The sequence below is a fragment of the Chenopodium quinoa genome, unplaced genomic scaffold (genome assembly GCF_001683475.1).
Source record: "Chenopodium quinoa cultivar QQ74 unplaced genomic scaffold, ASM168347v1, whole genome shotgun sequence".
Classification (NCBI taxonomy): Eukaryota; Viridiplantae; Streptophyta; class Magnoliopsida; order Caryophyllales; family Amaranthaceae; genus Chenopodium; species Chenopodium quinoa.
Genome location: NW_018745410.1, coordinates 9,055,676 through 9,067,933, shown reverse-complemented (window position 1 = coordinate 9,067,933; position 12,258 = coordinate 9,055,676). Strand labels below are relative to the sequence as shown.

The window sequence follows — 12,258 nt, the reverse complement described above, 5'->3', positions numbered from 1 at the left end:
TGTGAAATTTGAAGGTCCTCTCATGATAACAAGAGATGACACAACATCCATATCTCCTATAGCCCCTGCTCAAACGATAAAATCTAATATTGTTCAATGTTGGTCATTTTTAATGAATAATTCTCGATTGATAGAAGATCATTCATGCTTTATCTTTGGCATTGATCACAGTGTAAGGTTTTTAAAATACTGTTAAGTTTAATCATAATTAAATATTTATGATCTCATAAAGTAATGTGTTTTATGTTCTCATTAAAACACAGAGACCTCTAGAGCTGTCTCTCAGGTCACAAGATGCTTCCTAGCCAACAGATAAAACAGAGGTGAAGTCTCCTTCAGTACACTCACAAGAATTGAATCAGGCATGGTACGATTGGATGTGCCCATGTGATGCAAAGGAGAAAATTATAACAACTCAGTTGGTATGTTTTATTATTCATGTTTATTAAAATACATTGTATGGAATTATGATTTTGAATTTGTAGACTAATAACTGTAATTTTAATGACAGATTTTTATTCCAATCTGTATGAGTCACCACTATAGTTTGATAGTGGTTAACTTTATGAATCAGACCATTCAATACTTGGATAACAGGGAGTATGATGATAGGCACAAGTCTTTCTACAAAATTCTTGGATCCATTGTGGTAAGATTTTTTTTTGGTTTATAAAAAGTAAATTATTAAAGTAAATAAGAATACTATAAAAGTAAATGAATATGTATTAAAAGTATAGATTATAATGACAGTTAAAACATAAGATAATATATAAAGTAAAGGATGTTCTGATTTAAGTAGATAATATTGTTATTAAAGTTAAAGAATAGCTATTAAAAGTACACATTGTATTTCTTATAAATATATAATATAAAATATAAAGTAACAGATGTTTTATTTAAAGTAAATCATATGTTTATTAAATTAATTATACTATAAATTTTTTTTACTTATATATTGCTTTACAAATGTTAAAGGTGGAGGAAATGTCAAACTTTCTGAAGAGAATTAATCGTGAAAAAGCTGATGAAATTCTTGAATATGAGTTTGATGAATTTAACTTCAAGTTGAAGACACCAAGATATACTCTTGATTGTGGTGTTTTTGCAATGATCCATATGTTGTGTTTCTCCGGAGAGACTTTTGATTCTGACCTTGATTTAGCAAATAGGAAAAAGGTGTATCGTGCAAAAATATGTGCTGCTCTTGCTTTGGCAGACATAAACACAAAAAGAAAATAACTTGAGAAAAAAATTTCAAGGTTCAGGGTAGTTAGAAAACTAGAGAAGGAGAAAGGAGTGGAAGATATGATTTGTGTTTCTGATTTCTTGAAGAAACACAAGGAAGTAATGCATAACATGAGTTTGCAATGTCACCAAGTGATTGACTACTTAGCAATCAATGACGGTGAAAACTTTCCAAACAAGAGGTATGTTTTAAGTAATGTGATCACTGCTTGGTCAAACCACCTGAGTAACATTGAAATGGAAAGAGACAGGTCTGAAAATGACTTGGTCAGATACTTTTTTGGATTTGACTTCATGGTAAGTTTTTCAAATTAACTTTTATAATTTAAAATTCTACATTAAATAAATATTAGAAATAATAATTGGTTTTTTATTTTTGAAAGGATGCTTTAACAATGTGTTTGAATGCTCATGGAAAAAAGGGAGTAACAAGTCTGCAAAAGCTATGGATTGATTTGAACAGTTCACAATCATTGGACAGGGATGCAGCTCAATGTGTAAGACAGAATTAATATTAAAGTAGAACAATATATGTTTAAAGTAATTAAAAACAGGTTTAAAGTAACTATATATAAAACAAATCTATATGCAGGTATATTTGCCTTTGAGGTTAGAAGAGCATTATTTTCTTGTTGTGATAAACTTCAAAGATGTAACAATTGATCATCTAGACAGCACTTTGTATGAGACAAATGAAGAATATGAGCCTATACAGAGTTTTATCTTAGAAACGGTAAAGAATCAGTAGATAAATTATTTTTAAATTCATTTTTCAATATGCTTTATTATACTAATATTCATTGCATTGCAGGTGATACAAGTGCAAAAGTTGTTTAAAAAAAGGAAGCATCCACAAGCAAATGATACACTGACCTACAAGATGAGAATAATTGAACTTCCATTCCAAAAAGAAAGAGAGGAAAACTTCTCAGCAAGCTATCTACTGCTGCATATGAAGATTTATGATGGTGCAAATGGTATAGGATTAGGAACAATAACAGAGGTAATTAACATACTTATTTTTGAAGTCGTTATACTTTAGAACTAATCTATACTTAGTGTATAATTTATTTATAATTTATATTTTTCACAGGAATTTGCAAGACTGAATCACCATCATGTAAGAACAGTGCTTGACCTACTTCATAGTGAAAAAAATCAAATGAAACAGAAACTGTTAACAAATGTTGAGGATTGGGAAGAAAAGAAAGAATCTGAAGAAATGCTACAGTAGCTACTACTATGTCTCTGTAGTTTTAGTTCTTTTTTTGTGATGGATGAAATAACTTTTGGGTTAGTGCAGGTTTAGGGAAATGAATTTCAAGGACTGTTGTATTGCAATCTGGTATATATTTTGGGCCTTATTTTGGTTAGCATCAATTATATATGTAAAAAATATATGATGCTATTTGTAATTAAAACTATGGCTTTAGCCACTTAATATAATATTTGCAGTATGTGTTAAAAAAAGAATACATATATATATATGTTAATTAAATTACTAGGATTGTTCTTTCACAAAAATGTTAACACAAATAAAAAAAAAAGCTTTCAGAAATATGGTGTTCGGTTTTAAAGTAAAGATCAATACTTTTAAAGTAATAAAAAAATGAATCAAAAGTAGAAGTGGAGATTGGAAAAAGTATTAAAGTCAAAAACATGTTATAAGTAAATGAAAATACTATTAAAGTAAATAATACAATGTTCAAAGTAAAAGGAAAAAACTTTTAAAAAATTTTAAAGTACAAAAAAATACTGTTAATTTAATAGAAAATGGATATAATTAAATAAAGGGAGAAATGAGAAAAAGTATTCAAATCAAAATAATTGACACAAACCGAATAACTCAAATTTGACCCAAAATCATTGACCGAAAAAAGACCCAAAACCCAAAATTAACCCAACCCATACTTGACCCAAAAATTGAGTTAACCTAATCCTAACCACACACTCGAAATCACCCAACCCGAAGTTGAACAATCAAATTGGACACAAAGAGTTTGACTCGAAGTCTTTAACCAACCTAAATATGATCCGAAGCGTTTGACCTGAAATGTTTAACCAACTTGAATGTGATAATACACCAATCTAGGGATGGATAAAATCTTGTACTTCATTTGCCTCACTTATATCCATAGTTGAAGGTGGTTAATCAAATTAATACAATAACCTATGTTGATATTAGGTCTAGTATAATGTTAGGCCTTATTTTGGTTAGCATCAATTATAAATGTGAAAATTATGTGATGCTATTTGTAATTAAAACTATGGGTTTAGCCACTTAATATAATATTTCCAGTTTGTGTTAAAAAAATAATACATATTATACATCTAAGTTAAATTACTAGGATTGTTCTTTCTCAAAAATTATGGAAGATATAAAAGTAAATGTAAATACTGTTAAAGTAAATAACAATGTGTTTAAAATAAATACAACAGTTTTTATAATTTTTTTTTTCTGAAATGTGGTGTTCGATTTTAAAGTAGAGACAAATACATTTAAAGTAATAAAAAAAATGAATTAAAAGTAGAGGTGGAGATAGGAAAAAGTATTAAAGTCAAAAAAATGTAATTCGATTATAAGTAAATGCAAAAAATGTTAAAGTAAATAATACTATGTTTAAAGTAAAAGTAAAAAAGTTTTAAAAAAATGTTTATGAAATAAGGTGTTCAATTTTAAGTACAAAAAAATGTTGTTAAATTAATATAAAATGGGATATAAAAGTATTCAAGTAATAATAGTTGACCTAACTCAAATGACCCGACGCATGACCCAAAATTGACCCAAAATCATTAACCCAAAAAATTACAAAAAACCCAAAATTAACTCAACACAACCTATAATCAAGACAAAAATGGAGTTGACCTAATGTTGACCATATACCCGAACTCACCTAACCCGAAGTTGACCAACTTGAATTTGACTTGAAGAGTTTGACCCGAAGTGTTTAACCAATTTGAACATGATCCGAAGTGTTTGACTTGAAGTGTTTAACCAACTCAAATGTTATCATACAACAAACTGAAGATGGGTCAAGTCTTCTACTTCATTTGCCTCGCTAACATCCGACCTATGTTAATCGAATTACAACCGGCCTTACATCTTATTAGATTTGGTACAAGTTTAGGTGAGTTTAATAAATGGTCAAATTACATTCAATTAAAGTCAAATTTTAGTCAAATTTGGTTCAAGTCAATAATTTTACGGGTTATAATCAACGTAAAATCACCAAGTCAATAATATATGAGTTACATTTGGGTCGGCTCATTTACACATCAATTCATGTTCAAAATCGGTATCTGATTTACTACAAGTTTAGGTGATTTTGATAACCGGTCAAATTACATTCAAGTAAAGTCAATAATTAATGGTTAGAAAATAAACTCATTCTAGAATTTTAGTGAAATTGGTTCAAGTCAATAATTTTACGAAATCAAGTTGAAATCAACAAGTCAATAATACATGGGTTACATTTGGGTCGGGTCATTTACACGTTAATTCATGTTCAAAATCGGTATCAAATACTCTTGTCAACTCGGGTTATGGTAACAAGTATTCTAGAAGAAAGGGAATAATACAAGCAATTATCTTTAATTTTGTAAGTAAGAACATTATATAAATCAAATAATTCATATGATATAAAATATGATAAAAGTAAATGAAATATTTGATAAAGTTAAAGTATAATAGCTAAAAGTAAACAAACTAAACATAAGTTCTGCAGTACAATTACTTATAGTAAATGTAAAAATATTACATTAATAAAAATAATAGAAAAAATTTGTTCATTAAATCTTCATCTTGATCTTCCAAAAAATCTTATAATTTCCAAGTATTAAAATAACTGCAAAAAAAATAAACATCAGTTATTTGTCACAAATTAAAGTAAATAAATTAAAATGTAAAGTAAATAAATTAAAACCTAAAGTTAATAAAAAGGTAAAGAGGTAAAATACCAAATAAAAAAAATACCAAGTATAATAACACCTGCACAAAATAAAAAGTAAATGAAGTTATTGTTAAAGTAAATAAATAGAAGTTTAAAGTAAATAGAACACACTTAAGAGTAAAATACCTGAAAGACTACTTGTTTGGACTGTTTCTACTGTCATGGGAAACACCAGATTGCCCACAAGCTCTACAAGTTCTGCCTTTTTTAGATTTTTCTTCAGTAGCTATTTCTTTTGCACTCTTTAACCTCTTTGAACTTCTGGCAGAACCCTTATTAATACACTGATTTGGAGGCAAGACATTTACATCAACTTCATTTGACCCAACCAAAACCTGAATATCAGCATCTTCCACCTCTTTTGAACTAGGTGCATTTTCAGGAATATTCTTTGATATCACTTGCTCCTCAAATAAAGATAATGTCTTAATAAGCTCAGATAAATCATCCTCAGATTGGTCAGTTAAACTGACACAACTGAAAATATTGGACCATAAAATACTGACCAATTGCTTCTTCTTATCATACTTAGAAGCATCATCTAGAGCAACATCTATGACAGAAGCTTTCTTCAAAACATCTTTTCTCCAACGATTCAAGATGTAAGCATCAGGAATTTCACGTACACACTTGACTTTCATAACAAACAAAATGTGTCTACATAAAACACCTTGACTCTCAAACATTCTACAAGTACAACTTGACTCATATGTTGCCAAATCAAAATTAACATCAAAATTTTTCCTTTTCTCATGATCAACAATAACAGAAAACTCCACACCGTCTCCATACAAAGAACTACAACTTTCAACTCCACATGAAAAACAGGGTCCCTGACATTCTTCTTGAAAATCATAAAATATGGCACGAGTATAAATATCAGCAGCATGCTTTTCCAAGTGTAAATTAGTAACCAATTGAGGCCTTTGAGCATCAAGCGCAGTTTCATAACGGACAAAGAATTCAACACAGGTCACATGAGGGTTTGTAAAGTTACAAAAGAAACTATTTTCACCTTCAGACCTAGATGTAGAACGCAGTAACCCACCCATAAATAAGTCCCTAAAATATGCAGGAATCCAAAGATGTTTAATCTTGAACATGTATGTAAACCACTCATGATCAACAAGGTTAAACTCCTCCATAACACTATTCCAGCCATCAACAAATACATGAGGATCAATCTCTTTATCCCAAACTACTGCACTTAGCTTTTTCAGGAAATCAGTTTCTTTACAAAAATCAGTTCCAACCTTTTCAGGTACCTTCCTCATTATGTGCCACATACACAACCTATGTTTAGTCTTGGTAAAAACCTTTTCTATGGCAATACCCATTGCAGGATCTTAATCAGTGATAATACAAGAAGGTTCTCTTCCCATACACTTCAAAAAAGTTTGAAATAGCCACACAAAGGAATCTATGTCTTCTTTAGATAATAGAGCAGCACAAAATGTAACACATCTCTTGTGATTATCAACACCAGTAAAAGGACAGAAAACCAATGAATATTTATTTGTATCATTGGTGGAATCAAAAGATAAAGAGTCCCTAAATAATTGATAATCTTTTCTACCAATAGCATTAGCCCAAAAGACACGGGTCAAATGCCTACTTTCATCAACACAGTAATTAAAAAAATAACCCCTTTTACTGGTTTTCACTTTTTGTTCAAGGTTCTGAACAAACATCGCACCATCAGCATTAGAGATATAAACATTCAAGTCCCTAGAAAAATTTTTGAAATCATTTTTACTGCCCCTGACATTTTGAAACCCACCACAAAGTTCTTTCATAATCCTATAAGACATAACAACCCCTATATTTAACTTTGAATTGTCAAAAATGAACTTCTTATGAGCAAAATTTAAACCAACTTCATGTTTAGTAACCTGCCTAGTAATAGGTGTAGAAAAAGGATGAGAATGAGATTCATAAAAACAATACACCATATACTTCCCATCATTACAAAACCTAAATTTTATCTTAGCAGGACAACAAACTCTCTTCACAGTCTTTCTCTTTAAACAAGCACCTTCAACTTGTTTACCAGATTTCTTGTTATTTGTCACATACCCTTCTTTGCTACATAATAAATATTTTATTAAAGTAACTCCTTTACCAGTAGGATCATCCTTATTCTTTTGTGATTTAGTAGTACCAGAACGGACTTTAAATCCACACTCATTAGCATATTTGTAATAAAAGGCAATACCATCTTGAAGAGAATCAAATATCATACCAAGAAAAGGTTTGTTTTCAGAAGAACAACATGGCATATACTCTTTATCACCTCCAAAATTATAATATATTTTAGAAAGCAAAGGCTGAGTGGGTGTTTTGAAAATTCTTACATTGCTATCTTCAGTAGTGACAGAAGAAGAACAATGCTCTACACTTTCAGACATGTTCCTGAAAAAGTAAATGAATAGAAGAAAAAAGTAAATAAACAATATATAAAAGTAAATAAACTATAACTAAAAGTAAACAATATTTTTTAAAAATATGCTCTATGCTTTCAGACATATTCCTGAAAAGTAAATGAATAGAAGTAAAAAGTAAATAAACAATAATTAAAAGTAAATAAACTATAACTAAAAGGAAACAATATTTTTAAAAAATATACTAATAAAAACTTAAGAATTAAATAAAAACATGAAGGTATAAGAATTAAGTAGATCACTCAAAGCATAAAGTAAATAAAAAAAATTAAAAAACTTGAAGAAACTAAAAAACATGAAGTTATAAGAATTAAGTAAAACTAATCATGAAAACTTAATGACTGAATGCAAAAGGTAAATTTAAAACAACAACAAATTATACTACTAGATTAATAACAGCATGCAATATAACAACTGTTTTGGGTGTTTTTGTCCCTTGGGAGAGTTACGTCACGAAGTCTGATCCGGCTGAGCTGTACCTGCAAAATAACGGAGACTCCGGGTGGTTGGAGCTCCGCCTCCGACGATCAAGTTAGTAACTTGCAACGGAATAAAGAGAACGGAAATTTAGGTGGGTATCTGCTCGGATTCCAAGCTCAGGTCTTTCTCTGATATAAGAGAATAAAGGTGTAATATATGATTGAATGTGTCCCCAAAATGGGGGAATATCTCCCTATTTATAGGGTCGTTGGAGTATGTGCCCCTATCTAGGTCATTTGACCTAGATTTTGGTGCGCTGCGCCGTTTTACGGCGTTCCTAGGGATTTGGGCCCTTGAAGGCCGCCATTTCAGAGGCATATCTGGGGGCGCCAAGTGTCAAGAGGATGTTGAGCCACATGGGCCATCCTGAGCTCGACACGTGGCGACCTCTCATTGGTCCACGTGTCTAGGGTAAAAATACCCTAAACATTTGCCCCTCACAGGTCGCATGTGCATATCACGTGGGGCCTGTGACACGTGTCCACCTTTCATTGGTAAACAGTAACGGGTAAAATTTTTGAATTTCAAATAAAAAATTTTCCCCCCACTTTTACTTTCTATAAATAGAAAGTTACCCCCCCTCCTTTTCACACCTCACGTTCACATTGACTTTTTAGAGAGAGAAAAAGAGAGATTCTAGAGAGAGATTTCTCTGCTCCCGCCTGCATCACAGCAAGTTTCAAGCTTCCGAGTGCTAGCAATACATCACCTGGTTCACCAGCTGTAGCGGTTTTCAGATTTCCAGAGTAAAAGCAAGGTAACCGCCTGTACCATTTTAGCTTTTCTCCCTTTCAATTTGTATACCATTTTTCCGCCTGTATACCCGGCTTTTTTAAGAGAATATAAATGAGTTCCCAATCCACTCACTCGGCACTGCCTAGGACACTCAGCCGATCCCCCGGAACGGCTGAGTCTAGAACAGGGGGTGCCTCTTCTTGACTGTCAGAACCAAAATGCTCATCTCCAAATTCCTCCCTCTCTGTGTCTGTGCAGGACACAATGGCCAGAACGAAACAGACGGCCAGGCGGTCTAAAAGCCGGTGCACTATGAGAGTGCCAGCCGATGAGGTTTTCCCGGAAAGGGAACAGAGGGATTGGGAGGAGAGCGGATCTGACGAAGAGGTTCCCTCTACCTCCGGGAGCTCTGGAATAAGAGAGGTAGACGGCGAGGGAGCCGCCTCCTCTAATGAAGTCGGCGCTGCTGAGGCCGGCCAAGGATCAATAGCCGAATCTTCCGGCTCCGACCAGGGTGATTTTGCGGCTGACTATCAGCAGCCGCCCAAGGTTGCTGACAATCCCAACCCCAAAAAGACTCGGATGCTGCCGAGTAACATTGCCCTTCTTAATAGCGGGTTCAGGGCCTTTAAAGAGAAACATCCCTTTGGAAGGGTTGGGACGTTATTGTCCCTCCGGCTGATGCTGTGATGGCCTGGAGTGACGACATTGACCATGCAGATGATTACTTCATCTGCTACGAGGTGGTTATCGAAGCCGGCCTCCGGTTCCCCCTCCACCCCGGGATTAGGAAAATCCTCAAGGGGTATGATCTGGGGGTTTGGCAGCTCACCCCTAACTTGTGGGTGAATATCTTAAGTTACATCGCCGGCTGCGAGTTTCAGAACTTAAACCCCAGTTTCTCTGCCTTTGCTCACATGCACTATTTGAGCAAGGCTCCAAGCGGCCATGGGGCATGGTATATTCTGACTACCTTGCCCCAATACTTAATGACTTTGGACAAAGTATCCAAATGATCTGGGTGGAAGGACAAGTTTTATTTGATTTCCTCCCCCACCCTAAGACACAACCGGACACTGCGCCGGTACAATATTGAACCGGCTCTCCTTGGACGTAAATGCCCTCTCCCGACACTATCTACTAAGGCCCGGGAGCAAATCATGGAGCCGGGATGCTTTGAAACAACAACTAAGCCCATGGGGGATGGGACTCATATTATTGTACCCAAAAACTGGATCCCCCATCCGGACTTCTTCAAGGACGAGTGCTTTTTGTCCGCCTGCGGGCTAAGTACCATGTTTCCAAGGGGTAGAATTCTCTTCATCCGGAATGATTGTTATTTTATTTTAATTACGTACTTGCCTTAAATTCTTGTTTTTGCAGACGAAGCCTTGAGGATGGTTGACCAGGATAAAACTCCGGCTAAGTCTGCGGCGCTGCTGCGCAAGGAGGCGGCACTCGCCAAAAAGGCAGCCGTCGAGGCTAAGGATTCTAAGAAAGGCAGGGTAAGACCGCCTGACTTTTTTTTTACCGGTTGGGTATACTTACCCTTTGTTTGTCTCTCAGGAGTCCGTCAAGAGAATTCCACGATCATTCTCCAAGATGCTCAAAAGGCAAGGAGATGATCTGGAAAAGACTCCGGCTGCGAAAGCCGCCAGGAAGGATCCCCCCAGAAACAAACATCTGCCCAATCCGGTCTTCCATTGACTGGGGGCAAATCCCCTGCTGTTCTGAAAAAACTGAGCGAAAGCTCAGAACACCAGAGAGTGCCGGATGTCTCTACGGCATCAAAGGGTGGCGAGCCACCTGAGGTTGCAGGCGGTGCGGCAACCACTGGGGAGGAGAGTAAGCCGGAGACCCATCCGGAAGCTCAAGGTAAGGAACGAACTAAAATACCCTGGCTACTTGATTTTATGAGAGTCAAGACCAAGGTTGATACTTCAAAGGGGTCAGTCAGCAGCCGGCAACGGATGAATGCCGACTCCGGTGCTTCTATCTCACAAAGCACTACTTTTGATGCAGATCTGACTTCTGACCAGCCAGATGTTGCAAGCTTCGCAAAGCAGATGGTGAGGACCCTCACCCGGTCTGAGAAGAACTCCATACCTGATCTGCAGGTCGTGGACTTCGACCGGGTAATGGGTTCTCTGGCTGAGGTAAAAAATCCCTTTACCCTGATATCTTTTATCTTTAATTTGGCTAAGTAACTCACAAACCGGCTGCTATTGTCTCAGGCTATAGTGAGAGTGGACAGTCTTCGGGGCCCCTTCAGGCGGAAGCAAGAAGAGGTAAATGACGCCAAACGGAGGGCCCTAGAAAACCTCAACTTTGCTGAACATTCTGATTATATGTGTAATTTAAAGATTAAAGCAGTAGAGTTGAAACAAAAGGAGCTGATCCGGAGTTTGACGGCTGCAAACGATGAAGCTAACAGCCGGGTTGATGACCTTGACAAGAAGCTGAAAGATGCCAAATCAGATCTCAAGGCATTGGAAAATGCTGACAAGGAGAATTCCCAACTCCGGATAGACAATGAACGCCTGAAGGTCGAGCTCATGAATCTGCGCAACAAGCAGTCGGATGAGCTGGCCTAGGAGCAGACCCGGCTGACTAAGGAGAATGAACGGGATAACTTGGCCCAACTGAAGATCACCTGGGGCCTCCTTTACCCAGAAATAGACTTTGAGGTCTATAAGTTGAGGTATGATTACGCCACTGCGGTGTATGATGCCCAGCAACTGGGTGATGCTCCACCGCCTCGCTTCAAAGACTGGGCTGCTGAGCAGGGATATGCAGTCTCTAATGATGAGGAGCCGGCGGCGGATGATCATCAATAGGGCCAAGCCAGCCAGACTCGGCCGGAGAAGACTCCACCTTAGCCTTAGGCGGGCCTCCCCAATCTCTGCGGCAGTATGCCAACCATGTTCTTTACCGGCTTGTATGCCGTGTATTGTTGTATCTTTACCAACTAAGGAGTTGGGTTAACATTTTATCTCTTTCTTTCTTCACCGGATGTGTTCGGTTAACACTTATTCTGGCCTTTGTGCCATTTTGAATATTAATGAAGTATTCCGACTCAGTCGGTGTTTATATATGCTTGTGTTTTGAGTTTTTCAATTTGAATTTTGCATCTGTTTGTAATTCTTTAATATTTTGCCTAACTTAAAAAAGCATGCGGCAATTTGCAATCCGGGTGCTCTTGCCCCTTGGCGGCTGTGTGGTTGGTTTTATTTCAAGCTGATTGATTGGCTTGAAAACACTTGATACTAGGAGAAGTATGAATTGTTTTTAGGCCAATCAATCGCAATGGTGATTGCCCCAAACCAAGTGCACAGCCGGCCATAAAAGCGGGTGCTTTGAGCTTCCTACCCAGGCGGTTATATTCCGTCTGGGTTTAACGCGTAGCC

General features: G+C 35.9%; 2 protein-coding genes across 2 annotated transcripts; both read right to left on the bottom strand.

The window, feature by feature from the left end:
* Positions 1-5,329: 5,329 nt before the first annotated feature.
* LOC110713312 (protein FAR1-RELATED SEQUENCE 5-like) lies at positions 5,330-6,532 on the bottom strand. Its single transcript, XM_021891771.1, has one exon. It carries the CDS (start codon positions 6,530-6,532, stop codon positions 5,330-5,332), a length of 1,203 nt encoding a protein of 400 aa, XP_021747463.1.
* Positions 6,533-6,541: 9 nt separating this feature from the next.
* LOC110713311 (protein FAR1-RELATED SEQUENCE 5-like) lies at positions 6,542-7,603 on the bottom strand. Its single transcript, XM_021891770.1, has one exon. The coding sequence runs from the start codon at positions 7,601-7,603 to the stop codon at positions 6,542-6,544; it is 1,062 nt and encodes a 353-aa protein (XP_021747462.1).
* Between the last annotated feature and the right edge of the window lie 4,655 nt (positions 7,604-12,258).